At 45.7% G+C, this 24594-nt stretch overlaps 2 protein-coding genes across 3 annotated transcripts; one reads left to right on the forward strand and one right to left on the reverse strand.

The window, feature by feature from the left end:
* The first annotated feature begins 5687 nt into the window (after positions 1–5687).
* Positions 5688–10503, forward strand: LOC142581932 (isoinhibitor K-like). The gene is made up of 2 exons (XM_075691369.1): positions 5688–5829; positions 10202–10503. The coding sequence occupies exons 1-2, from the start codon at positions 5778–5780 to the stop codon at positions 10387–10389; spliced, it is 240 nt and encodes a 79-aa protein (XP_075547484.1). The 5' UTR covers positions 5688–5777; the 3' UTR covers positions 10390–10503.
* A 1095-nt stretch (positions 10504–11598) lies between these two features.
* LOC142582948 (kunitz-type serine protease inhibitor C4-like) lies at positions 11599–24298 on the reverse strand. Of its 2 annotated transcripts, none has more exons than XM_075693099.1 (3): positions 24033–24298; positions 18734–18972; positions 11599–11759 (listed from the first exon to the last, which is right to left on the reverse strand). In XM_075693099.1, exons 1-3 carry the CDS (start codon positions 24088–24090, stop codon positions 11694–11696), a joined length of 363 nt encoding a protein of 120 aa, XP_075549214.1. In that variant the 5' UTR covers positions 24091–24298; the 3' UTR covers positions 11599–11693. The 2 variants fall into 2 exon arrangements, with proteins under 2 accessions (XP_075549214.1, XP_075549213.1); XM_075693098.1 differs by having other exon boundaries at positions 18734–18975; positions 24033–24291.
* Positions 24299–24594: the final 296 nt, after the last annotated feature.

Genomic DNA, 24594 nt, shown 5'->3' on the forward strand with positions numbered 1-24594 from the left:
GAATGGTCGAATTTGAGAGAGAGAGAGAGAGAGAGAGAGAGTGAGAGAGAGAGAGAGAGAGAGAGAGAGAGAGAGAGAGAGAGAGAGAGAGAGAGAGAGAGAGAGAGAGAGAGAGAGAGAGAGAGAGAGAGAGAGAGCGCTCTGTCATCGCAGTTATAATTCATCAAACTCAAACCGGTGTTCATCAGGAGTTGTAAGGCCAACAAATGGGCAATATGTTGCAAATATTTAACGCGATCTCGTTTACCCCCCCCCCCCACCCTCTCTCTGCGTTTGACACATACAGTTCAAAAATGACATGAAGAGACTGGGGCAGCGAGGCCGACAGATACCCAACCACTGCGGCACGTGTTCGTTTCTATGGAGAGCCGCTTGCAGGAGGCGGCGGACGTAGTGAGCGACTATGCTAAGTCGTGCGGCCTCAGCTGCGCCCCCCAAAAGTTGGAGCTACTCTTGGTCTCACCGCGAAACAAGCACGCATCCGACTCACCCCCTATCAACATACAACTGGAACACACCATCGTTCCGTCTCAGAGCGTAAAAATATTGGGAATGGTTTTCCAGTCGGATCGCACCAATACAACATTAATTCACAAGCTTAAGAATACTACAGCCCAAGTTACCCACATGATCCGTTGAATAACAACCAAGACAGGAGGCATGGGCGAGGCGGACACGCTTCGGCTTGTCCAAGCCTTCGTCGTGTCTCGAATAACTTAGGCTATTCCATACGCACTACTCAACGCGACGGAACTCAAGAAAATCAACGCAATGATCAGAAAGGCATACAAGCAGGAGATGGGCCTGCCGATCAGTACGTCCACAGAACGCCTACTACGACTAGGTGTGCACAACACGGCCGAGGATCTGACTGGGCACATCTATCCAGTCAGGGAACAAGGCTGGCGGTTACGGAAGCAGGGAGGTCCATTCTCTTACGCCTGGGGCTCTCTGCCCCTCTGAGCCATCCGCCGCCTCAGACTTTGAGTTTACCCCATGCCATCCGGAGCAACATCACCGTACGTCATCTACCTCGCAACATGCACCCAGTGCACCACGCAGAGCGAAGGGAGGCCCGCGCCCTGGCCATACCCAAGCGATACGGAACCTTACCCTCTACAGCCTACACGGACGCGGCTTCTTACTCCAGACGCGCAGCCACAACAGCAACCGTAGTCGTCAACAAAGAACATCGGAGCAGCATTTCGCTCACCCGAAACAATTCCCTCCAAGCCGAGGAAGCGGCCATAGCCCTCGCGCTCTCCCAAACAGAGGTTGAAGTCATAGTGACCGACTCCCAACAGGCGTGCCGCAGCTTTGCTAGTGGCAGAATTTATACCACTACGCTCAAGAACGTCAATGAAAAGCCGCCAACGAAATTAGTCATGATCATCTGGGCGCCAGCTCATCACGGCATTCTTGGCAACGAGGTCGCCAACCATGTGGCTTGAGATTTGACCCACCCAGCCGACGCCGAGGAATCTGAACCCCAGCGCATGCACCCTCTAGTCTCGTACCAAGACATCACACAACACTACAAGCTAACCCGCAGAACATATGCACCCCCACACAGGTCACTACCTAGAGAGCAGGAGTGATTCCTCCGAGCTCTACAGGTTAATACATTCCCCCACCCAACCAGAAATCACCTCATAGCCCCTACACAATTCTCTCCGCAATGCCGCTTCTGCGCAGAGCCCAGGTCCCTCAGGCACATAGTAGGGGGTTGCAGAGGGGCACCATAAAATACTCCGAACCCTTACCCCCTCAACGAGCTTTGGGAGAGAGCCTTGGCCACCTTGAGGATCAGCAACGGCTGATTGCGAGGGCCCAGGACGCGGCCCGAGCTCAAGGCATCGTGGAATGAGGGCTCCTTTCCAAAGCTGCATTCATCCAATAAAAATGTTTATTCTCTCTTTGTCTCTCTGGCGAGCGCAAAGGCCGGAGTCCCAACCATCTACGAGTGCGGCGGACTTGAGCAACGCAGGGGGCAGTGTCAGACAATGTCGCCATTTAACAATTTTGTCGCGATATTTAGCGACTTTCTTCTCTGTCTAACGATAAGCTTTTCCAGTTAGTGACAGGCGATTTCTTTTTCTTCTTGTTTGAGAGGGGGGGGGGGGGCGACATGCTAGGACATCTCGTGACACTTTAGCGACTTCGAATTTGGCAAAGTTGTTAGGAAAATGGTTTCTAGGGCGTACTTTTATATTTAATAAAAATACTAGAAGTAGGCGGCCCAAATAGCCTGTTCGGCCCGTGCGCTCTGTGACCATGATGAGGCAACATTTGTCTGCACATCGTGCTTGTACTTCACATCACGGTGGTCTTAACAAGCTTCCCATTGTTCTCCCAAAGTGGTTTTTTTTAATATTTATTTTGCAAAACCGTCTTGAGTGCGTCTTAACGATGCACGTTCTGCAGTCTCGCTAATTATATCTGATTGCATGGTGAATGTTCTCAAACGCGGCTGCAAATCAGTTTAGCGAAACTAAATAGAAGTGTGTGGTTGGGTATCGAACGCAGCAGTTGCATAATTGGATAGATCGACTGTGAAAAGACGTACATATTGGAGCGGTTAGACACGTTCACGCCAACCTGAACGCACCACTTCCGTTTCTCATAGCTTTCGTACAAATAAATATGCACTGCATGAAACTTTCAGGTGTACTTGACCTACATGGCATTTGACTTACATAAGCATCCCGCAATTCTCATCGCCTGAGCGAACATCCCCGCAGTTCGCTTTCGATTATTTCTTCGTGAGCTAACATTGAACACCTGAATGCACTTTTGGTCGGCACCATATTTGCGATTTGTTTGACATGCTCGTGGCTATTCCCGAGAAACTCAACTCAGGCTAGCTGGATTCGCTCGTAATGACTGCAAATGTAGGAAATGACCACCACTGACGTCGCTTTCCCCGCTGCTCAGAGCCAGTCCCTGCATGAATATCACCTGTTCAACGAGTTTCTTAAACCGCAAACAGCAAAACAGCGAAAGAGTGATGTATGGCAGTCACCATGCCGAGTAAGCTTGAACTTGACATTTTCTTAGCCAGAACAGTAAGGTAGGAATGTTCGCACATGTTTTATTAACACTTCGGCAGTTGGATTTTGTATTTCTAAAATACGTTTGCTCGCTTAAAAGGACCATAGCCGACATTATGTAGGCCTAATCCGTTCAGGGCAAGCCAATTTGTCTTGCTATTCATTTCTTTTTTCACGTTACCTAACGAAAGTATGCTATTTTTAAGGTTGCACAAACATCCGGTACGCACAAACACAGTTCCATGCACTTACCTTTTCTCCCTTTCATTTTTTTTTCTTCCTTCCTGTAAAACATCTCCATAGATATGATGCCAAATGTTGCCGCCACAGCGGAAGTCAGAAGGATATCCTAAGGACATCCTGTGCGTTCTCCTCTGCTGTTTCTCCTGCTTTTTCCGTCCTCGTCAATGCCATCCATATGTTTGCGCTACACCTCCGATTTTTTACCTGACAGTGAAAGTGCGTAGTGTGCAAGGCTTAGACGTTCGTCAAACGTTCAGCTACTCGTTGACCTTGTATTCCCTTCTATAGAGTCAGGCTCTTACCTTTTAATGCGTTTACCTTCTCAGGGTACGTAAGGCCCTTCCGGAGGCTAACTGTCCACGTATCTATTTGTGTGTCCGACCGTTTTTCCGCTTACCTGAGTCACTGGTCGAATGGGTTGGGCATTAGTCTGGGTGGCTCAGCTAACCGGGTTCTAAACCATCCGTCGGAAGGGCTTGGGTCACCGAGTATGTGGCAATGTGCACATATGTGCCGCTCCTCAGCGAACCTCTTCCACGCCGACATGGGTCGCTAAGTATGTGCCACTCGATCAGTGCTGGTTTTTAATCAACTGCTTTGCTGCCAACTTGGGCCACTGCGCATTAGCCAGTAGGTGTTAGCCGCTCTTTAATGAACGTCTTTGACGCCAACTTGGTTAACTCGGTGTGTGCCACTGGGAATGTGCCGCTCTACAATGACGGAAAAGATTCCTTGAACATGTTTGATGCAGGGCGGAAACGAGCCCACGTCACACGCGCTTCTCGAGGACAGCAGCCCGAAGCTTTAGCAGGCTGTGCCACAAATACGTTCGCTATGGGTTGCTTTTCAATGGACGTCTTTCACGCAAACGCTTTAGCGAGCTGCGCCACGAATACACTGGTATTCTGTGGTATATTGTGCAGCGCTTCCTCTCGCCTGCTTGGGTCATTCAGTATGTGCCACTGAGTGTGTGGCAAGCGAGGGAACGATTCTCGGCGTTCGCACGCAGTGGCGCGCCACGCTCCTCGTCTCGGAAGTCGCGCGCAGACTTCTCCGCAGCGCCACTAGGTGGCGCAACCTGTCCAGAAAGAAGCTTGAGACCGGAGCCCGGCTGCTACGTGACGCGTGCATGCATCCTACGACATGAAAGAAGCCAGCTTCTCAATCAGTGCTTCCAGGGTGCCTTTCTTTCGAATTAACGTTCTTCTATTCTGCCAACTTATCTTTTGCGTAAAATAAATCTTGTAATACATATAACATAAATGAAATTTGTCTTTTTTTTCACTGTCATGCATGCACCAGAGTAAACGTAGTCACGGTAATCACTGAATGCACGTACTCCCAGTCTACGAAAGCTTTCAGAGCCCCGAATTCTGGAAACAAACAACAATCCGCCGCAACTATGACGTCAGCCCTTGAAATAAAGATCTGCAGCGTATATTCCCACTAGGAGACATTTGCAACGATTGCCGTAAACTAGGACAAATAAGGGAAAGCGAATGATAAAATACGAAACAAAGGGATTAATGAACGAATCGGGCAGGAACTTTGATTTCGCTTCTAGGCCAAACTTTCGAAATACAGACTTAAGAAATTTTGTTGTAGAAACAAATGGTTTATGAACGCTTGCTAATATTGCTGAGAGCTTAATTTCTAAGATAAATTTCTCTTCCCATGTATAGGCGCGAGTGCATTTTGTGCCGTCTTTTTCTTCTGTGTATGAAAACTCTATAATTAGCTTCTTTTTTTGTATCTGCTTCATATTACTTGGTTCTCTTTCATTTTTGTCCTGTGATGTGTTATATGTGTCTTCGTATAAGAAATGTCTATTTGTTGCAAACTATGGCTGCAGAACATTTTGCCAAGTGCAAGAAGAGCCTTTGCGTGTGTAACTTTTCTTCTGTGTGCATTTAAGAAAGAAATACTCTGCTACTACTGCTACTAATATTAGGGTTACACACACACACACACACACGCACACACACACACGTCTAGTGTATATTTACACGTTTATTTTATTTCTCGCAATAAACTCCGTTTCTAGTTGAGCGTCCGTGTTAGTCGTCGCGCATTTTACGTCTTTGTCCCTTGTGCGGGTCCTACGCACCTCAACCAACCTGCTCCGACATCTGCTTTTCTATACGTACGCATAGTCGCACAAAAAACAAATTAAGTTGCTCTTAACGAGAGAAACCCAGCCGGAAAATAACCCATAACGTTTCGAGCAAGCGGCCAACAACAACGGAAATCCCACACTTTATCGGTCAAAGTTGCCTCTGCGATGCTCCTTCGACTTGGCATGCAACGGTCCTCGACGATACTTCACCACGTGTCGACGCATGCGTCACTGCAGCGCGCCCAGAAAACCGGAACCTTAAGGTGGCGTTGCTCTTCGCAAGGTCAAAGTCGCGCTTGCTTGCCATCGGCTTCACACTGCAGGGCGTCGGCATTCGCGAACGGTCACCGTGGTCTCTCGTTGTCAAGATGTCTCGATTCGCTGTGTTGGCGGTCTTGCTTGTGGCCACTGTCGTGACGGGTAAGTCGGCGGCGATTAGCTCTGTTCGATGTCGCTGTTCTCACATTAGAGGACGTTCCTAGTCCCGGTAATATTGGTAACGGTAATATTCTGACGTAGCACACGCATCACGCCACTTGTTGTCGGCTTGTATAGTAAAAGCAGGCAGACAAATGTGTGTCTTTTTGTTTGTGACTTTAGCTGCCAAGAATCTGCTTCCCTAAAGATAGCATTGTTGAAACCATACAAATTTGAGCAAATATTTTATCCTCTTTCGTGACAATGCTGCGTAAAAAAAAATTGTCGGGCTAAAATGAGTTGAAATTTTAATCCAGTCCTGTACACACACCCTATGCGGGTTGTGACCGTCATTTTGCCAGTTCGTCAGCTCTGAAGGTAAGGTGGCCGTGTCTTGATAAGATGAAAAAAAAATTATCTCGTTTTCTTAATAAAGGAAGATGCTCTTTGTTTTTGCCGACGGTTCTAGTGCAATCCTCGTCACACGATCATTAAGCCGTTCAGATTCTAACATATTTCGTGGGACCCATATTAGGAATATACAAATTTCATATCAATTTGGGAAGTCTTGCGAATTTGTCACAATTAAAAATATTTTTATTGTGCGAATTATTTTACCATATTTACCCAAAATGAGCATTAAACACACTTGTTTAAAAAACGGCATTCTTCTCAGTGCACACGTACGTTTGTAACAGTATTTTCTAAAGACGTATAGCGAACAACGTACATCGTGAAACGAAATGCATCTATGCCAAAATTCAACGGCACGGCGTGAAATTGCTTGACCGCCGGGATTCGCGGTTCACATCCAAAGCCACGAAGCTACGGAATATCGGTGCATAGGGAATTGTCCTTGGTGATACTGGCACAACTTGTCGGGGCAATTACAGCTGTGATGGGTGTCAATCATTAACTGGCGGCGCTTACTTAAATGCGACAAGTGGCGCGTCGCATCGCATGTCTAGCGCACCGCATCCCTAAATTCGTCGCTAATGCGCTAGGAAGGTGAGTCGAATTATTGCCGCCGGAGAGGGTAGTTCGAGACGGCGAAAGCCGTCTCACGCGGTGAATGTAAACTGCGTGCTTATTGCATTCAAGGAGGAAAGAAAAAAACGAGACGGCTGCCGGCCGTGTGTATCTTTCCACTCGCCAATAGAACGCAGGTCGCCGAAAACGGGTTCCAGCTTGCTTCGGACGATTGCGGACACCTCACGTGTAAACGCTGTGAAATAATAATTACCGCGATGCGCTAAGGATTATGATACGCCACTGCAGCGTTCATTTAAGCGGTGCCAATAAATGCCAGTACAAGTAACACGCGCGCGAGTTATCTAAAATATTAGTCCGCGCATTTTAGCTTATGGTAACCTGTTGTAACGTGTAAAGAAAAATGTGGAACAAAGTGTACAATGAGAAAACTGAATTGCCGCTCAACGCAGAAGTTATGACCATTGGCTGTTCACCTTCTTGTATATCTTTATTTCTTTTTATTTTATTCAAACTGTTGCTGTTTGCCACATGTGACCTGTACATTTGCAGGCAGCATTGCTGCTGCCGTAACCACAAATCTCACGGCGATATAAGAAATAAAATGCACGTGCTGTTGACAAGGTATGCTGTAACGTTCTCTAAACCGGGTTAGGAGCATTGTTACTCACTGGTGTTTTCAGCGTCGCACAATAAAAGCAAAGCCTCCCGCAGCTAGTGCAAAGCTTAAACGAATATACCCGGTCTGTCATACAGAGTGGATGCAACTTTACGGTCTGTGAACCAGAGGCCCACAGATATTTGCAGTAAGTTATTGCAGCCACATGTCGTCAGTGTCAGCAACACTTGTTGCTTCTCTGCATTTGTCTAATCCGTTTTGTCTCCTTTCGCTCCCGTCTTTTTTCTTCGTGCAAGATGGAGTGCTCTCTCTCTCTCTCTCTCTCTCTCTCTCTCTCTCTCTCTCTCTCTCTCTCTCTCTCTCTCTCTCTCTCTCTCCGTCTCTGTCTCTAAGCATACAACACTAAACCTGATCTACTTTCTGTTTGGTTATGTGAATGTGTCTTAGTATCAGCAACAGCGTACATAAGGTCATTAATTACAACCGTTCAGCATGTGTCTTGAGATTATAGTGTTGGTGGGGGAATCGTGAATCAGAATGATAGGGAAAATTTTATCCCTAAATAAGGAGTTATACCTTTTAATCGGCACTCAAACTCACGCAAAAACGATGGGGCGCGACACTCTGCGGCGAGACGTGTCATCCGGCCTTGAAAATCATGTCCATTTCTAAATGAATTTACAGGCCTTAGTTGGCTTCAAGTGCTATAACTCTAAAGTCACAAAAATGTTTACTTCCTTTCCTTACAAATTATCTCTGTCTATCAGCGTATTTGTAATTTGCAGACATTCTTATAGAAAAGCGACACTGCCTGCGCGCATGGAAGCGGAGCCATGAATTGACGGAGCGATGCCGTCTCGCGAACCTTCTCACGCATACAAAACAAGCCACGGTGAGGGCACCGACTGTACCGCAACGACGTGCAAGACGCCAGCCAACAGCTAGTTTTCGTAATGACAACGCTAGCGGTGCAACGTGCCACGCCGCCCGCCTCAGTCGAATCGGTCCATTCGTACATTGGTCGGACACATAGGTAGCTACGGTTCCCTCCGAGATGCCTCTCTGTAACAGAAACAGATCTCGAAGGCTATAGGGCGTCAAGGCTGCCACGTCTTGTTCTGTCACGGGCAGGAAATCTTGAAATATAAAAAAACCCTGCGTGATATCTCTACCACGATGAAAAGTCGTTGCGGCTGTTTCTGGGCCGCAATCTCAGCGGTTGATACAACAGGTATTCCAGCGCCTAATTTGCATACGTTTCGAATTGCTCAATTTCTCTCGCCATCAGTAGCAGTTATCACCGTTGCCGGCATCCGCGCACAGTACGTAGACGAGACTTCGAGCATAAAAAAATTACATTTTAAATGTTTCCAGACGTTCACCGGATGAACTGTTGGGGTCATAGATACGTCAAGAAAGGGGAGTGCTTGAAAATAGGCTGTCGGGGCCCCTTTAATACACTTTTCTTGTGAAGTATATCTGTAAGCTACCATTAGTAACATGGTAACATGTAATTGCTCTTACAAATGCGCTGGAACTAATTTTCTTTTCTTTCATTTTTATTTATTCTATCCTCAGAGCCGAAGCATTAGAGAGGAGAGCGATATAAAAAAACTTCATTAATTAGCCAAATTAACATCAAATGCCTCACCTTAATTTCTGAAACAAATATAATAAATTCATAGAGACAGGAAGTCAAGAAAGCAAAAAAGAAAATGGTATGAAACAATATGAAGTGGATCAAGTTTTAAAAGGCTGCACTTTTCAAGTACTGTCAGTTAAAGTCGTTTTGAAACTTTGGGGGCCTGCTATACCCGTTTTACACGCAGGCAGGCGGTTCTGCTCTCCATATGTTCTAAGAAGGAACGAGCTGCAGAAAGGAAATGTATGTGGTCAATGCACGGAACGACTTACTGAGGAGGAGAGATAAGAACTTGTTACGCAATAAATGATAATATATCCAGCGAAAAGAAAAGTACACACGAAAGTACTTACGGCGAGATGCGCGTGAAGGTACATAGATGAAGATCAGATTACCTGCCAGTGACGCTTTTGTTAAGTGACGCTGTGAGTTTCAATATAGTTGGACGGGCTAAAATGCGTTGAATTGTTCTAGGCCAATTCGAGTGCGTAAATTCAGTTGTCGCGAACGGGGTCCCAAACTGAGGCTGCGTATTCTGACTTCAATTGCCTTAATGTTGTATAATGGTCGGTACATCGCTGATAAAGTTCTTTCTCATTATTCGAGTCCCTGACTACTTGGTCGCAAGATTATCTGAAAAGATAAGTGACCGAGTCTGTCCGATGAGCTTGACCAGACGGCTTGCCTAGCGTGCTAGTTAAGCTGAATGCAATCGTTATAAGAACGGCGCACAGAACGCAGCACACCACACTCGCACGTCCAGTTAGGCACATCCGAAGCTAATCGCAACGTCCCGCTGAGGTCAGGTTCACGCAAATAAAAACAATGTTAATCCTTCGCAGCTCATAACGCACACGTGATGGTGCACTATGACCCTAGAGGCGAAAGAGCTTCTTCCTGTTCTCAAAGCTCAAGGTGTTATCCGTGGCGGACATTCGTGTTGACATTTGTGGTTGCCCCTTAATGTGCAAAGCAGCAGAAATCGCTTATTAAGGGATATACTTTGTCCCGCGCTTATTGCACACGAGGCACTATGGTGATCACAATGAACGTGGCCGATCGCACCTTTGTTCTGCGAAAAAAAAAACGAAGATACAACACTCTTTCTCGCTCTATATCCGCAGGCGCCAGTGCTCAGGGCAGGCCCAGGCTGTGCTCCCTTCCACCTGACCAGGGACCCTGCCGCGGGCTATTCCCCGCCTTTTACTTTGACCGTTCATCCGGCAGGTGCCGCGAATTCATCTACGGCGGCTGCAAGGGCAACGAGAACCGTTTCAAATCTTTTCGACAGTGCACCCGCGTCTGCGGCTGAGGTCACGTACTGTATGTTCAAAACACGGCTGAAGCCATGATGCACGCTTCCTCAGATGTGACGCTGTTTTTTGTGTCTTTACCGTATAAACTGATAAATTGAAGTTCCTGTTTCTTTCGCGAAAGTTTCTTGCGAGGCTACTGCGGCCGGAACAGCCTCCCAGGACCCTCCACAACAGTCCCCGGCTGGTTACGCTGGCCCTAGCTGGACAACCCAGCCTCCCACAGTTCGGTTGTTGTGATGAGAGGTGTGTTCGGTGCGTGGGGGCATTCCCAGGTGGACGCCCTCACACAAGTCCCTTTCACGGGAAGAAGCCGCTGGCATGGCGACAGCTTCAAACTCATTGCCCTGCCACACCTCACTCTCTGCCGCACCTATACACCGAAAAGTCAATTCTTACAAATGCCCACATTGCGCAGAATATGGCCAAATTGGCGCTCTGCTCAAGAGCAGGTGCGCTGCGCCAACTCCCGCTTGTCACGTTGGCAAACTTGTCCAGCGCCACTCCATCACAGCGTGACTCCGCAACATCACTGAATTCGCTTTAAAGAATTACATTCACTTCACCTCGCATCTCTAACAACTAAACATACGACGATTCCGTGTTTAACGTACATTCCTTCAAAACAGCAGACGCATCAAGGATGAGTGCCAGACACCCTCATAAATGGCGCCATGGCGGCGCGGCGCCTCTCCCGAACTTCGAATGCCTTCCTTTTAATAAACGCCAATCAGAGTGAATTTCACTTTTGAACGTGTGCAGTAGCGCACGTTGTATAGGTGGCTAGTGTGTCATTCTGCCGACATCTACTTACTTGCAAAACCCAGAAATAGGGGAGACGACTGGCGAGTCTATCGGCACTGATGACCACATTGTCCTCCTCTTTGGCAAGAAGGAAAGAAAGCTACAATACCAAGATACCAAGAGTCCCACATAAGCTTTTCTTTCTGAGAGACTATTCGTATCGTGATATTTTTGTTGACGGCGCTGACGTTCACGGCAACCACGTTATATTCCATTTTTAAAAAAAACACACGCTTGCGATATTTTTTTTGTATTTGTGTGACTACAAGCAAGAGTGCAAAAAATAAATAAGTTGTGGCACCGGCACGCTGCTTGTTAAACCGCTTCGTGCAAAAAGTAGTATTTTGACACTCTGCTGTGGCGTGAGAATGAGGCCCTGCCACGTTTCCACAAAAGAAAATATATCGGGGCCAGAATTTATTCTTTAATATGCACCAGCACAAAGCTTAACATATCTACCATAAAACACAAGCTGTAGCCCGATCTTGAAGTCCGTGCCTCAGCCACGATTGGCGCCTCGCTGCCGGCCACCTTTACCACCGGAATGTCCTCCTACTTCGGGAACCTGTGTTGACAAGATAAAAAATAAAAAGCGCACCGCGCGTATTCGATGTATTGATACAGGCCATGAACAGCTGAAGTTTGCTCATGTAGGTTAGGTTAGGTTAGGCTTAGGTCACGAACGGCTCGAGCTGCTGCCAACTGCGCTGCGTCCCGATTACTCAGTTCCGTAAAAGCCTCTCCCAAAAATTTTGCCACGCGTAGGCTTCAAGGCATCTTAAACCCGAGAGCGTGGAACAGAAAAAGCGCATCCTAGCCCGAGTGATCTGTTATGCGCGCCGTCTATGCGCCGTCATGTGACTCCCCGTCATGCGCCTCTATGCGCCGCCAAGCGTACTTCTGGCGTGAAGACACAACATGGTGGAGCACTTCCAGCAACCGTGGCAATCACGGAAACCACTTCTACACGCACCTGACGCTAGCGGAGCGGTGTCTAAACTTAACAGCAGCAGAATCTCTACACGGAAGGACCTTCTCGTCCCGTCTAAGGAGATGGAATGAAAGCTGCACCACCAAGGTACCAATTATTTCTACTTTTCTTTTATTATTTTCTTATACAAGACAAACTGCAGTTCGAGAACCAAGCAGGTGGGCGCATGGGAAAATAGACAAGAACATATTGCGTAACACAATCTAAACATACGTATGAAATACCGATAAAAGGAAAATAAGAAAAACGAATCAGAATCAATGATGAACGAACAAGAAAATTTTGGCACTAACCTTTATGTACAGTAATTAAGACGAAAAGAGCTTAATGGAACACTTTCAAACGCTTTTACTTTATCAATCATCGGAAACTTTCTAGTAAGGCGTTCCATTGTGGGATAGTGCGAGGCAAAAACGAATGTTTGGAAACCATAGGGCGAGACTGCGAGCAAAACAGGGTGCTGTACGAAAATTATGAGCGTGCCATGCTGGACGTGATAAACGAGGACGCACGCATGAGTCATAACAAAAAATTCTACTCACTAGAGAGCAATATGAACAGCAATTTTAATCAAGGAATGGCTGTACATTTACCAAAAGACAAAATGTTGTTGTTAGTCATCAGCTGAGTCGGTGAATCCTTGCGACAATAGGCGTTAAGATGAAGCGAACTGCCTTCCTAAGACTAATTTTAAGTTTGTAAATACATATGTTTTTATTTTAGGTAAGTAAGTTTTCTTTCTCTGGAAGTCCTGGCATCATATAGACGGTGCGACATAGGTGCTATCCACTGGGGAATTCCAGCTTTAGAGTTTGGCGGTAGTTGTAGTTATGCCCAGTCACACAAATACCACCTGGCGAGGTGGTATTTGATTGCAACTAACTAAACAACCTAACTAACTCAAGTTCCCGACTAAATAACTAGCTAATTAATTAATTAACTTCACTCTACGGCCTGCTATGCCAGCCTTTAACCGACCGCCAGTTGCACCCAAGTAGTGAAAGCGGCGAGCCGTCGTGTGACCTCGCCAGGTGGTACTTGTGTGACTGGGCATAACTACAACTACCGCCAAACGCTAAAGCTAGAGTAGCTTCGGGTAACTAACTAGTTAGTAAGTTATTTAGTTAGCTATTTTCTATTTATGCTTGCAGAACTTATGCTTCTCTCATGTAATGTGGTCTGAGCCTCCCAATTAGTTAGTTAGTTAGTTAGTTAGTTAGTTAGTTAGTTAGTTAGTTAGTTAGTTAGTTAGTTAGTAAGAATGAATTTGTTGTTTTATGGCGCAAGGGCCAATTATGACGAAAGAGCGCCAGGTCAGTGATGATGGGTTTGTGGTGGGTAGATGAATTCCATAAGTTATTGTGACGTAGCTGTAAAGGGGCCTAAAAGCGATCTCTGTAAAGTGCATAAAAGCTATATGCAATAAAATTATTCCAATGACTAAGGAGTACTAATAAGAACACAAAAGATACACTGTGATAGAATGATCATATTTTAAAATACTTGAAAGCAAATGTTTGCAAGACGCACAACTGCCAAGAGAGCCCTTAAAACGGAAGGGCCTGAAGGCATGTGCTGCGCAAAAATATCGCAGCGGCATCCTCTTGAGAGAGGATGTGCTACAAATTCGTAGGGCTAACAACATGTAAGACAACATCGTTTAATTAACTTAGGACTGCTCTGGTGTCAAACAATGGTTCTGTACCACGAAACATTGCAGGATGAAGGGGGATGTGCTGCCGGTATGCTAGCGGAAAGTGTTTCTTTCTCTCTGTTTCGGCTTGCCGACACTCCAGGAGGGCGTGGAGGACGGTGAACCTTTCACCGCATCTACCGCAGGATGGTGATTCATTTCCAGTTAGCAGGAAACTGTGGGTGGCATATGTGTGTCCTATTCTGAGACGACAGAATAGGGCATCTGTTCGTCGTGTTTTTGTTGCGGAGGGCCAATTACCCAGTTTTGGTTTAATCAAGTGAAGCTAATCATTTGTTGGAGCATCCCATAAGCGCTGCCAGTGGCTTCTGAGTTTCTTTCGCATGAAAGGCTTTAGGTCTAAGGCAGCTAGTGCAGTGGTAGAATGGATATCTTGTGAAGCAATTGCTGTGGCAATTTGGTCAGCCAGCATATTACCCTCAATGCCCCTATGTCAAGGTACCCAGCATATTATGACTTGCTGCTGAAACATGTACGATGTGCAAATAACGGAATACAGCTCGGAAAGTACAGGGTTTCGATGATTGCGGAGGAACATTAGGACTTTTACAACGCTTAGAGAGTCGCTTTATACAATGGCTTTGTACAACTTTGCTTTCTTGATTTGTTTAACAGCAGATAGAATTGCTTAAGCTTCCGCGGTGAATATGCTTGTTTCCGAATGCAGTCCATCGGACACGGCGAAGGATGGTCCGATTGCAGCATAAGACACGCCGGCATGTTATTTAGAAGCGTCAGCGTAAGACTCTATGCACGACTACTTCGACTGAAGTTCCAAGAAGTGCATTCGAATATGTGCCTCTGGGGCGTGTTTCGTCACCTCTACGAATGATGTATCGCATTCTATGGGCTTCCACTGCCATGGCGGCAATGGCTTAGCTGGGACCATCAGGTTTTGCTGAAGAATTGTAACTTGCATTTTCTCAGCAAGCTTTCTAATGCGCAGAGAGAATGGTTCTCTTGCTGCAGGTCTGTTATTAAAGAGCATTGCAGATGCCACGTCGTTAATGCTTGCATAAGAGGGATGGTCGCAGTTTGCGCTCACATTTAAAAAGTACATGAAACTGGAGTATGACCTCTGAAGATGAAGCGAGCACTCATTAGCTTGAACGTACAGACTCTCTGCAGGACTTGTCGTGAAGTAACTGGTCGCCAAGCGGATACCTAAGTGGTGAACAGGGTCAAGCATCTTCAAGGCGCTTGGACTGGCAGATTGATGTACTATGGCCCCATAGTCTAAGCGTGTGCGTATAAGACTTTTGTACACGTTCATCAGATACTTCCTGTCGCTGCCCCATGTTGTATGTGATAAAAGTTTAAGAATGTTCATTGTTTTTATACATTTCTCTTTTAGGTGCTTTAAGTGTGGAATGAAGGTCAGTTTTGAATCTAATATGGCTCCTAAAAATTTGTGTTGTGTGACAACTGGTATGTGCTGTCCGTGTAGTTCTACACTGGGCTCTGCAAATAGGCCTCTTTTTCGTGTGAAAAGGACACATGAGCTTTTAACAGGATTCAGTTTAAAGCCGTTTTCCTCTGCCCATTTACACACTTTGTTCAAGCCAAGCTGGACATGTCGCTCACAAATAGAAAGGTTGCATGACTTGAAACCTAATTGTACGTCATCTACGTATACCGAATAAAACATGCTCTGCGGTATAGATAAGCGCAAGGAATTCATTTTGATTATAAAAAGGGTACAGCTTAACAAGCCTCCTTGCGGCACCCCAGTTTCTTGTGTAAATGGCCTGGATAGAGCATTGCCCACCCTAACGCGAAATGTATGGTTTGATAGGTAACTTTCAATTACATTAAGCATATTACCTCGAATACCCATTTCTGAGAGGTCTCGCAAAATCCCATATCTCCAAGTAGTGTCATATGCCTTTTCCATGCCTAGGAAAACAGAAAGAAAAAACTGCTTATGGATAAAGGCGTCGCGAATGCCTGCCTCAATGCGCACGAGCTGGTCAGTAGTCGACTTACCTTCTCTGAAGCCGCACTGACGAGGGTCGAGAATTTTATTCGATTCAAGGTAATGTAAAAGACGACGATTTATCATTTTCTCGAAGAGTTTGCATAAGCAACTTGTCAGTGCTATTCGACGGTAACTTGAAACGTCGGATGGGTCCTTGCCTTGTTTCAAGACCGGTACTACGATAGCTTCTTTCCATGAGGATGGGAGGTATCCAGCAGCCCAAACAGAGTTAAAAAGTGCCAGAAGTGTCATCTGTGTATCAGTGTGTAGGTTTTTAATCATGTCATACATGATTTTGTCAACTCCAGGTACAGAGCTCATACACGAGCTCAACGCAGTTCTAAGCTTGGCAATATTAAAAGGGCAGTTGTACGGTAGATTTGGTCTGCATTTACGGTTTATTTACTTAAGTTCTGCTATTTGCTTATATTTAAGGAATGTTTGTGAATAGTTTACGGAACTTGATACACGTACAAAATGTAATCCAAGGGCATCGGCCTCGTTTTCCAAGGTATTTCCTCGCTCATCAATCAAAGGTAATGGGTTGATCTGCTGCCCTTTTAGCCTTCTCAGCCCATCCTATACTTTCGCCTCCTGGATATAGGAATTGATGTCTGAGAGAAACCTCTCCCAGCTTGCTCTTCTAGCCTGCCGTCTCGTGCGCCGTCCTTGTGACTTGATGTGTTTAAATGCGATGTGATTTTCCGCTGTAGGATATTGGCGCAATCTGCCCCATGCCTTATTTTGTCTTTTTCGTGCATCCCTGCAGTCTTCATTTCACCAAGGAACACGTTTCTTAGATGACTGACCATTTGTTTGTGGAATGAACTTTTCAGCTGCATCAATAATAAAGGCGGTAAAATATGCTACAGCATTATCTATGCTGAAATCTCGTATAAAATCTTGTGATAAGTAAGAAGATTCCTTGAAATGCTTCCAATCAGTGGAGTCAAGTTTCCAGCGAGGTACCTGTAGGCGAATGTCGTGTCGTGTTAGTAAGCTTAAAGTTATTGGAAAGTGGTCGCTCCCGAATGGATATTCTATAACATTCCAGTCTAAGTAAGAAAACAGTATGGAAGATCCAAGCACTAAATCTATCGAGGAGTATGAATTATGCGCAATATTATAGTATGTTGGTTTTTTCCTATTAAATAGGCACACACCGGACGTAACAAGAAAGGATTCGATCAGTCGACCCCTCGAATAAGTCCTGGAATCTCCCCAGAGAGTGTTATGAGCATTAAAGTCCCCGACAAAATGAAACGGCTCAGGAAGTTGAATAATAAGTTCGTAGAATTCTATTTTGCTCATGTGATATCTTGGAGGTATGTAGATAGAGCAGACGGCTATTAGTTTATTAAAAAGAATAGCTTGAACTGCAACTTCCTCGAGGGACGTCCGTAGCGGCAAGTGTTGGCAAGCAATAGTTTTGTTGACAATTATGGCTACACCGCCAGATGATGCGTTCACTTCGTCACGATCTTTACGAAAGATAGTGCGCGACCAGAGAAAATTTGTCTGTGTAGCTTTTAAGGGAGTTTCCTGAACACACAGTACCTTTGGATTAAGTTTGTGTAGAAGTTCGGTTACGTCGTCAAGATTGTGGATGAGACCTCTCACATTCCCTTGCATAATTTGTGTATCCATTTTGATAGAGTTGGACACTGTGTGTTCTGGAAAGGAAAGGTTAGTTCACGGGCCCTTTGCAGGCGCCGTGACGGGTGTTTTGTCTCTTTTGGAGCGATCGAGAGAGCCTCGCCGCTACTTAGGCGCTGGTGGCGCCATCTTGCTGGTGGTTGTGTCCATCGCCTCTTGCGAGGCGCTGGACACGCGCTCTTCCGAGCGCTTTCCTTGACGTGAAGGCCTCGGCACGTTGGACGAGACCTTCGAGGTCACCTGCCTGGGGGTGGATGGCCCCTTCTGCCGGGGTGACGGAGCAGCGCTAGCTGCAACCGCCGCGGGGGCAGATGGCGTAAGTGCCGACTCACTGCTTGTGGGTCGGGCAGCCGCCGGAAGCCGTTGTGTCGCCGCCCTCTGACGCGTCACATCGGCAAAGCTGCTCTTAGGTAGGTATGACACCCGCCTACGGGCCTCCTTGAAAGATATGTTTCCTTTGACTTTGATTGTCACAATTTCTTTTTCTCTTTTCCAAGACGGGCAGGACCGCGAGTATGCGGCATGCTCGCCATCACAGTTGACACAATGTGGAGTGTTCTGGCACGTTTTGGAGGAATGTTCATTGTCACTGCACTTGGCACATGTCAGCCGGCCTCGATAGTTCTGTGAACTATGGCCGAACCTTAGCACTTAAAGCATCTAAGACGATTGGGCACGTATGACCTAAGTTAGTTAGTTAGTTAGTTAGTTAGTTGCTCAGGCTACATTACATAAGAACAAGCACTGCAAGCATAAATAAAAAAGCAAAGCAAAAGAAAATTTTACTTACTCGTAAGAATACTTGCAATCACACCACACAAAGAGAGCCACACCTACTACACAAAGACGTCACATTATTCTTGGAAATTTCAGGACTTCTGTGTCCACATTAGCAACCTAGTGGTACGACTGCTGAGATCGAGGATGAGCCGCGGCCTTTCTAACGTCCCAGATCATCATGCTACCGGCCATGCGTCACAGCGGTGCAGATGATAATTCGAGGAACGGATGCTGCGTTTCGTGCAAGATGTCAGCCGTTACACAGCTCGTGTTATACAGTACTGCCCTGCTCATTACAGGGTAAGCTACACCTCTTCAGATGCTTTCTTTCCGCTCGAGATTCGCCGCTTCAGAAAGTGCGACACTTATAGAAGCAATCGTGCAACTTTCCAACTTGAGCGGTCATCCAGCCGAACTCACCTCGAATGTGCAGTACCTGATGCACTCGTCGTAGGTCTTAAATGCATTAGCATCTCTTCCGCCGCAGCCGCCGTACAGGTACTGCTTGCAAAGCAAGTAAGTTGTGTCGTAGTACCAGCGGGGCACGTAGTCCGAGCAGCGCCGGTGGTCGGGCTTCAGCCAGCATTTGTTCTTGACAACTTGATCTGTCGGGTTGTCCTGCTCATCCTGTGCCCGTTTGTACTTCTTCGCGTCCACCACTTCTGAAATGCACGAGTCGTGATTACACGGGCAGCTATAAACCTTTCCTACAAGTCACCGGACTCGACGCATGACTTTAGAGATGCCATGACGCAGTGGACTTATATATACGCACCTCCTCCTCCTCTCATCATCGTGACTCGTTCTTTGTGCTGTTTTTCACCGTCTCTTTTTGCTCCAGCGCACAGGCCAGCGAAAACTACCGCTGACCCTTCTGCCTTTTGGGAGATCAGTTTCTCTCGCTTTTCTTTCGCAACCTGTCTGCGCACGAAACGACTACGAGAAAAAAAACAATCTTGGTTCTCCTGTTAATAACTTTGATTGTTCATTTGGTCGTGCACTTTTGATCCAGAAATAGCTGATTCTCCTGGCGTCAATGTCCACTGTTACGTTTAAGGCCCGTGGCCACATTTACCAGGCAATCTGTATTGTTTGCTGCATTTTTTTTTTGTCCGCTCGATGGATAAGGTTGAAATGCAGAACACCCCAAAACAAAAAAGGAAGACGAGACGAACGGGACGGTTACGCTGTGTATTACTGTGGCTAGCACGTTCTTATAAATATTCATGGTTGTCAGTAGCACTCATCTAGTTCGTCTCGCCTTCCTTTAAGGTCAGTGCCCTGTGCTTTAATCTTTTCCAAATCTGCTTCCCAACTGGTCCAAAAGACTACTTTTTGTTGAAATTGAAAAATAAAAACAAATGCTATTCACATGGCTGCAGCCCGAAGCTACAATTTTTTTTTCCTTTTCGCGAAGCTTTGTGGGCTTACGCAGAACAGATTTGCCAGAATACGTCTCAAAATATTGTTCGTTTTTTATCTTGCCCTTCGCTCCTTCATCTGGTCATTCACTTGTAGATGTAGAGTGTAGATGTGCTTGTCGGAATTAACGGTATTTGGTACTTATATTCTAATTTCACATGATGTGTGGTGTATTCTATTTTTTATCATTTGCCTGTAAGCCCTCCTCCCCCCCCCCCCCATGTGATACCCTCAGCCGTGAGGGTCTTTAGGGGTATTTTGTATAAATAAATATAAACGATACAAGTCCTTGCCATATACTGATATTCACTTGCTTCTTCTTTTCGTCTTTTCCTTTTTTTCCTTCCTAACTAACTTCATTAACGCTGCACTATCTTCGCGTTGTCTACCTTCGACGAAAAATCAGAGCTCAGCCGATGTACAATATATATCAGTAATAACAACAAAAAGTCATGGTAGCAGGGAATGAGCGCTCCAGCATTTAGCTTGTAGCTCGGGCACTTCTGAAGCACACAAGTGTCTCCTGAACCAACAAGCCTCGCCACATGGCTAGCGTGCATGATACGTCGCAAGAAATTAGTTTTATTTGTTGGTTGTCACCAACAAAATATTCGATGTTGAAGCTAGCATATACAGGGTAAACTGGTGAACGACTAGGTTGTTAAGCAGGAGGGCTATAATGAGAACCACAATAACAATTCCTTCTGAGAATTTACTTTCCAGTTCATTCGCGTGATAATGTTAACGATAAACTTAAGCTGAACTAATTAAAACTTCAACAGCGTTGAAACCACGGAAGTGTACGAGGTTAAAATGAGACTTCAAAGTTTTTTCACGTTTAGTTGCAACAAATTCAGTTTTCTTTTTTCATTAACTGTCCTGCACGTGGGGCAGCGGTTAATCACCGAGCGCTTGAAGAGGTGAAAGGAAAAGTAAAACTACGGACCATCTGCTGCTCGTGAGGAAATGAACAATTTCGTATGGCAATTAACCGCTGGAGCAACGGTCCAATATGAGCCCGGTGCGAAAAAGGGTTCCTCTAAAACCTGTTTCCGGCTCCACGAGCGAAGGCGCATACAGTCACCATACACCGCCCCACGACCTCGCGCACAAGACGTTAATTACGTATTTCATTATTTTCTTTGTTTTCCTTCAAAACTTATCGTTATAATAATAGAGCGAATGTTAGCTCTTTTGTGCGATATTTCTAGCATGGCGCGTAACCGCCGCTACGCGAAATTCCCCTGAGTACTTGGTTGCAACCATCTAGTGAAAGTTATTCCCGATTTCTCCCGCTTTCTTTGCCCGGGCCCGTCCTTTGTTCCTTTGAGTGTCCTGAAAGATTTTGTCGCTGTTGACTGCACCCACACTCGTATTGTAGAACCTTCCTCCATACAACACTTCATCTCGACTGATGATAGCGATGATGAGTTCTAATGGCATCCCCTTCAAAACGGAACGTCGAAAGAATAGTCCCCTAGCCTGCTTGAGCTAAACAGTATTATGTTATACATGTACAGCTGTTTGACATTTCGGCCTTGCTCTTCTTGACTGTCTCTTGTGTCTTCGTTAAAACTTCTATTTCTATATCACGGCTATGCATGTAGCGACTCAGCTTCTATCAATCTCTTCCCTGATTTTTTTTTTCTACCATGATAATCTAAACGTTTCTGCCTTATCTCGACTACTGGCCAATTAACGCTTCCATTCACATGGCATCCCAACGCTTCTGGATTGGTGGGTGGAAGCTATGAACGTCGCCTTTCAAACAGGGCGGTAGGTGGCACCACCAAGCTCTTGTTCTTATTTTGCTAAATCTCCTGCGTATTTAAAAGGAAGTGACACACGAACAATTCTCAGCATCAAACTTTCTGAACCACTATTGGGAACTTTGTTTTTGCACGCTTCCGTTGTTTGGGGTCACCCTACTTATCTGCCACCACACCTCCAATCACCTTTTAGTAATATCTATTGCGGACGTGTTTACTTTGCCCCTGCTATCCTTGAACCCAAGAACTCCATGGAGGCCAGCAGAACATAAATGGACAGCTGGGTCGATATATTCGCATTCTAATAAAACATATTCCATCGTTTCCCTAACAAGCACAACTTCTTCCTCCTTGGTGTACACCGTTTTATTACTACGCGTTATAAGGCATCCTGCTCTCGTTTCGAAAAGTGAAGAGCTTCCCTTTGAGTAATCGTAAATTATTTATTTCCTGATTTCGTTTTTACCTCTTAGGCAACTCATACTTAGTTTCTGTTCCATTGCCGCCACAAAGGAGATTGTCCCAGCCTTCCCTGACTTTGCGTTTGACGTTCTTTCTAGCCATGTTGCGTACTATAACGGTCGCATGCTTGCTGGTAAGTTTCCTAGTTCTCTTCCTCCACTGTGAGTCAGTGTTTTTCCTGTACAAGTACTTAAAAGCTCTCGAAACCAATTTACTTTCTTTCATATATCGCCCTCTAAAGATCCATATGTGGTATTCCCTTGAGCGCCTAATGCAAGGAGCCTCACTGACCTTTGGCTGCCACCGAGTCCTAATTGTACCCCTGACTTCAACCAAATAACCCAATTTCCAAATGCAATTTCCAACCATTACATCTATCCACGTACTTAGGAGCACCTCGTATACATATTACATCCCCATAGCCCTCTGTGTTTCATTATGGCCGCATTTGTCTTCCCCTCAGCAATTATTTTCTTCGTGCTTTGCCATATACTTATTACCAAATGTATTGCCTGGAGAAAGTTAATGGCAGCGCCGCCGCTTTGACGGAAGTAATTAATCATTACGCTTCACTGACACTGTGCGACAATACTCGACAACCATAGCGTGTTCTTGAGTCGGATTGGCGGCGGTGTGCTCCACTCGATGGAGCGGAGGAAGAGCTCTGAATCGCGGGTCCTCTGGTCATACAGAAGGTAGTTTTGGCGATTGGTAAAAGTTGATTAACTTTAACACCATCACTTGAATGAATCATTCTGTAAAAAGCTTCCTGCGCATTCAATTTGGACGGAAGAATAGCAGGTTGTTCGAGGTATCCTTCGCGACAAGAAGATTCCAGCCAAGTTGAAGTGCCTGATGCGCAATAGGTAAGGTACGACCATGGACACTGTGTCGAACGGAAACCCTTCCATTGTATACGTGGCTAACCTGTTGAATATTCAAAAAGCTAAAATAGCGAACGCTGATATAAATGCGATGAGTGACCAGCGATATATAAAGTTCTCTATAACAATCACGTCACAACAGCGGCCAGAGACGGGGACATTTCAACAAAGGACAATTTCAAGTACTTCAATTTTTTATCCAGCAGTGCACCTTTATCGAATGTGAATTTCTAGCTCTCTTTATCGGCTTCTCAGTTTCATGGAAATACCTTGATGTTCATGGTCTCTGCCTGTATTCTGTCTTTCGGGGACATTTTGTGAATTCATTTTGTTTTCCGTGTGATGAGAAGCTGCCAATGGCACCTAAAGGCATCACTCTGTGCTATAAAATTATCTAGCAAAAAAAAACGTGCGAGAATGAATGCTCGGATGCTCTGGCTGTGCAATTATAAAGTAAATAGATGTCGACAAGAACGATGACAATAGAGAATGTGTTTCCGAGACCAACTTCGGCAAGGACGTGGTGGTGATTGTTACAAGAGGACACAAGCTTTGAAAGAGCTCGCTCTTTACAAATGAGCAACGCCTTGATTCCGAGCTTCTGAGGAACGTAGCTAATGAGGTGCATCAGAAAACCACTTCGTCAGAAACTCTAATTCCAAACAGCTACAACGAGAACGGAAAGCTCTAGATTTGAATCGACGTTCAACCCTCACAACTTTTCTGAGGGCCAATAGCAGTAGTTGTATGTATTTCACAGTACACTACAAAGCTTCGGACTTGCTGAAAGAGCCGTATAGCTCGAAATAACGCCCGAAACATTTCAAAACCGATACGCGTGTTTTAGCGCACCGGGACACTTCCACGTTAAACACATACACCAGATTAATTTAAAGGACAACGGCTATATTATGCACACACTTTCGGGTCTCTTGACATGCTTGCCTTCGTATTTTCTTCTACAAACACACGGACATGCAATATCAAACATGCACACCATGCTTCGCAACGCAGTAATTTTCCACGTTCTCGATGCCCAAGTGTCTTGACTTCCTCTGCAGATGGAAGCTACTTCAGAAGCAAAAAAAGAAAGAATCGAAGTAGCGCACTTGACCGATATTTGGAATACATCTGAAGCCTGGAGTAACCGAAAGTGCAAGCCAAGACAGCGACACCACTTACCCGTCAGCGCCCAACCTATGATTACGGCAAACACAAACAAGCGTTGAACACTCTCCATTTTCAGCGGCTTTCAATCCGCAAACTGAAGCTCGTTTCCGCCCGTTACTTCATTTAGAACTGAAAGCAGGCAGTCTACTCGCTTTCAGAGCTTCCTACTTGAGATCCGCGACGGCAGCGACAAGGCGTCCGGCAACGCGGTGGATGGAAAACGGCGCGCAGTCATGTGCGCTGTGGGCGGGGGAAAAAAATCAAGTATATATGTACACCAAGGAAGGGAATGAAAGGAATAAGAAGTACAATAAAAGAAGATCCCCTGTGCGTGCGTTCGCGAGGCACTCTGGATGCTGCACAAGCCATCTTATAGTTTTTGAGTAAACAGACCGTCGCTTGCTCTCGAGGGGGGGGGGGGGGGGGGGGCGTCTACACCATACTTGAAGATGTCCTGAAATAGCGAGTGAGTGACACAACAAAGAAACGAAGAGTAGTACGTGGAAAGTATGCACGAATAGAGACGAAGAGAGGTGGGTTTCCTTCTTTACCTTTTATTTTTTTTTAGAAAGTT

This window comes from Dermacentor variabilis, chromosome 5, assembly GCF_050947875.1.
Source record: "Dermacentor variabilis isolate Ectoservices chromosome 5, ASM5094787v1, whole genome shotgun sequence".
NCBI classification, from domain to species: Eukaryota; Metazoa; Arthropoda; class Arachnida; order Ixodida; family Ixodidae; genus Dermacentor; species Dermacentor variabilis.

What these genes read in the sequence shown, in the direction of transcription:
- LOC142581932 (XM_075691369.1), top strand. Translation starts at nt 5,778, where the DNA reads ATGTCTCGATTCGCTGTGTTGGCGGTCTTGCTTGTGGCCACTGTCGTG. An exon ending in TGTGGCCACTGTCGTGACGG is followed by an intron (nt 5,830 to 10,201) that starts GTAAGTCGGCGG and finishes CTATATCCGCAG; the next exon opens with GCGCCAGTGCTCAGGGCAGG.
- LOC142582948 (XM_075693098.1), bottom strand. Translation starts at nt 24,090, where the DNA reads ATGGAGAGTGTTCAACGCTTGTTTGTGTTTGCCGTAATCATAGGTTGG. An exon ending in CATAGGTTGGGCGCTGACGG is followed by an intron (nt 18,976 to 24,032) that starts GTAAGTGGTGTC and finishes CGTGCATTTCAG; the next exon opens with AAGTGGTGGACGCGAAGAAG. An exon ending in TCAGGTACTGCACATTCGAG is followed by an intron (nt 11,760 to 18,733) that starts GTGAGTTCGGCT and finishes TTGTCAACACAG; the next exon opens with GTTCCCGAAGTAGGAGGACA.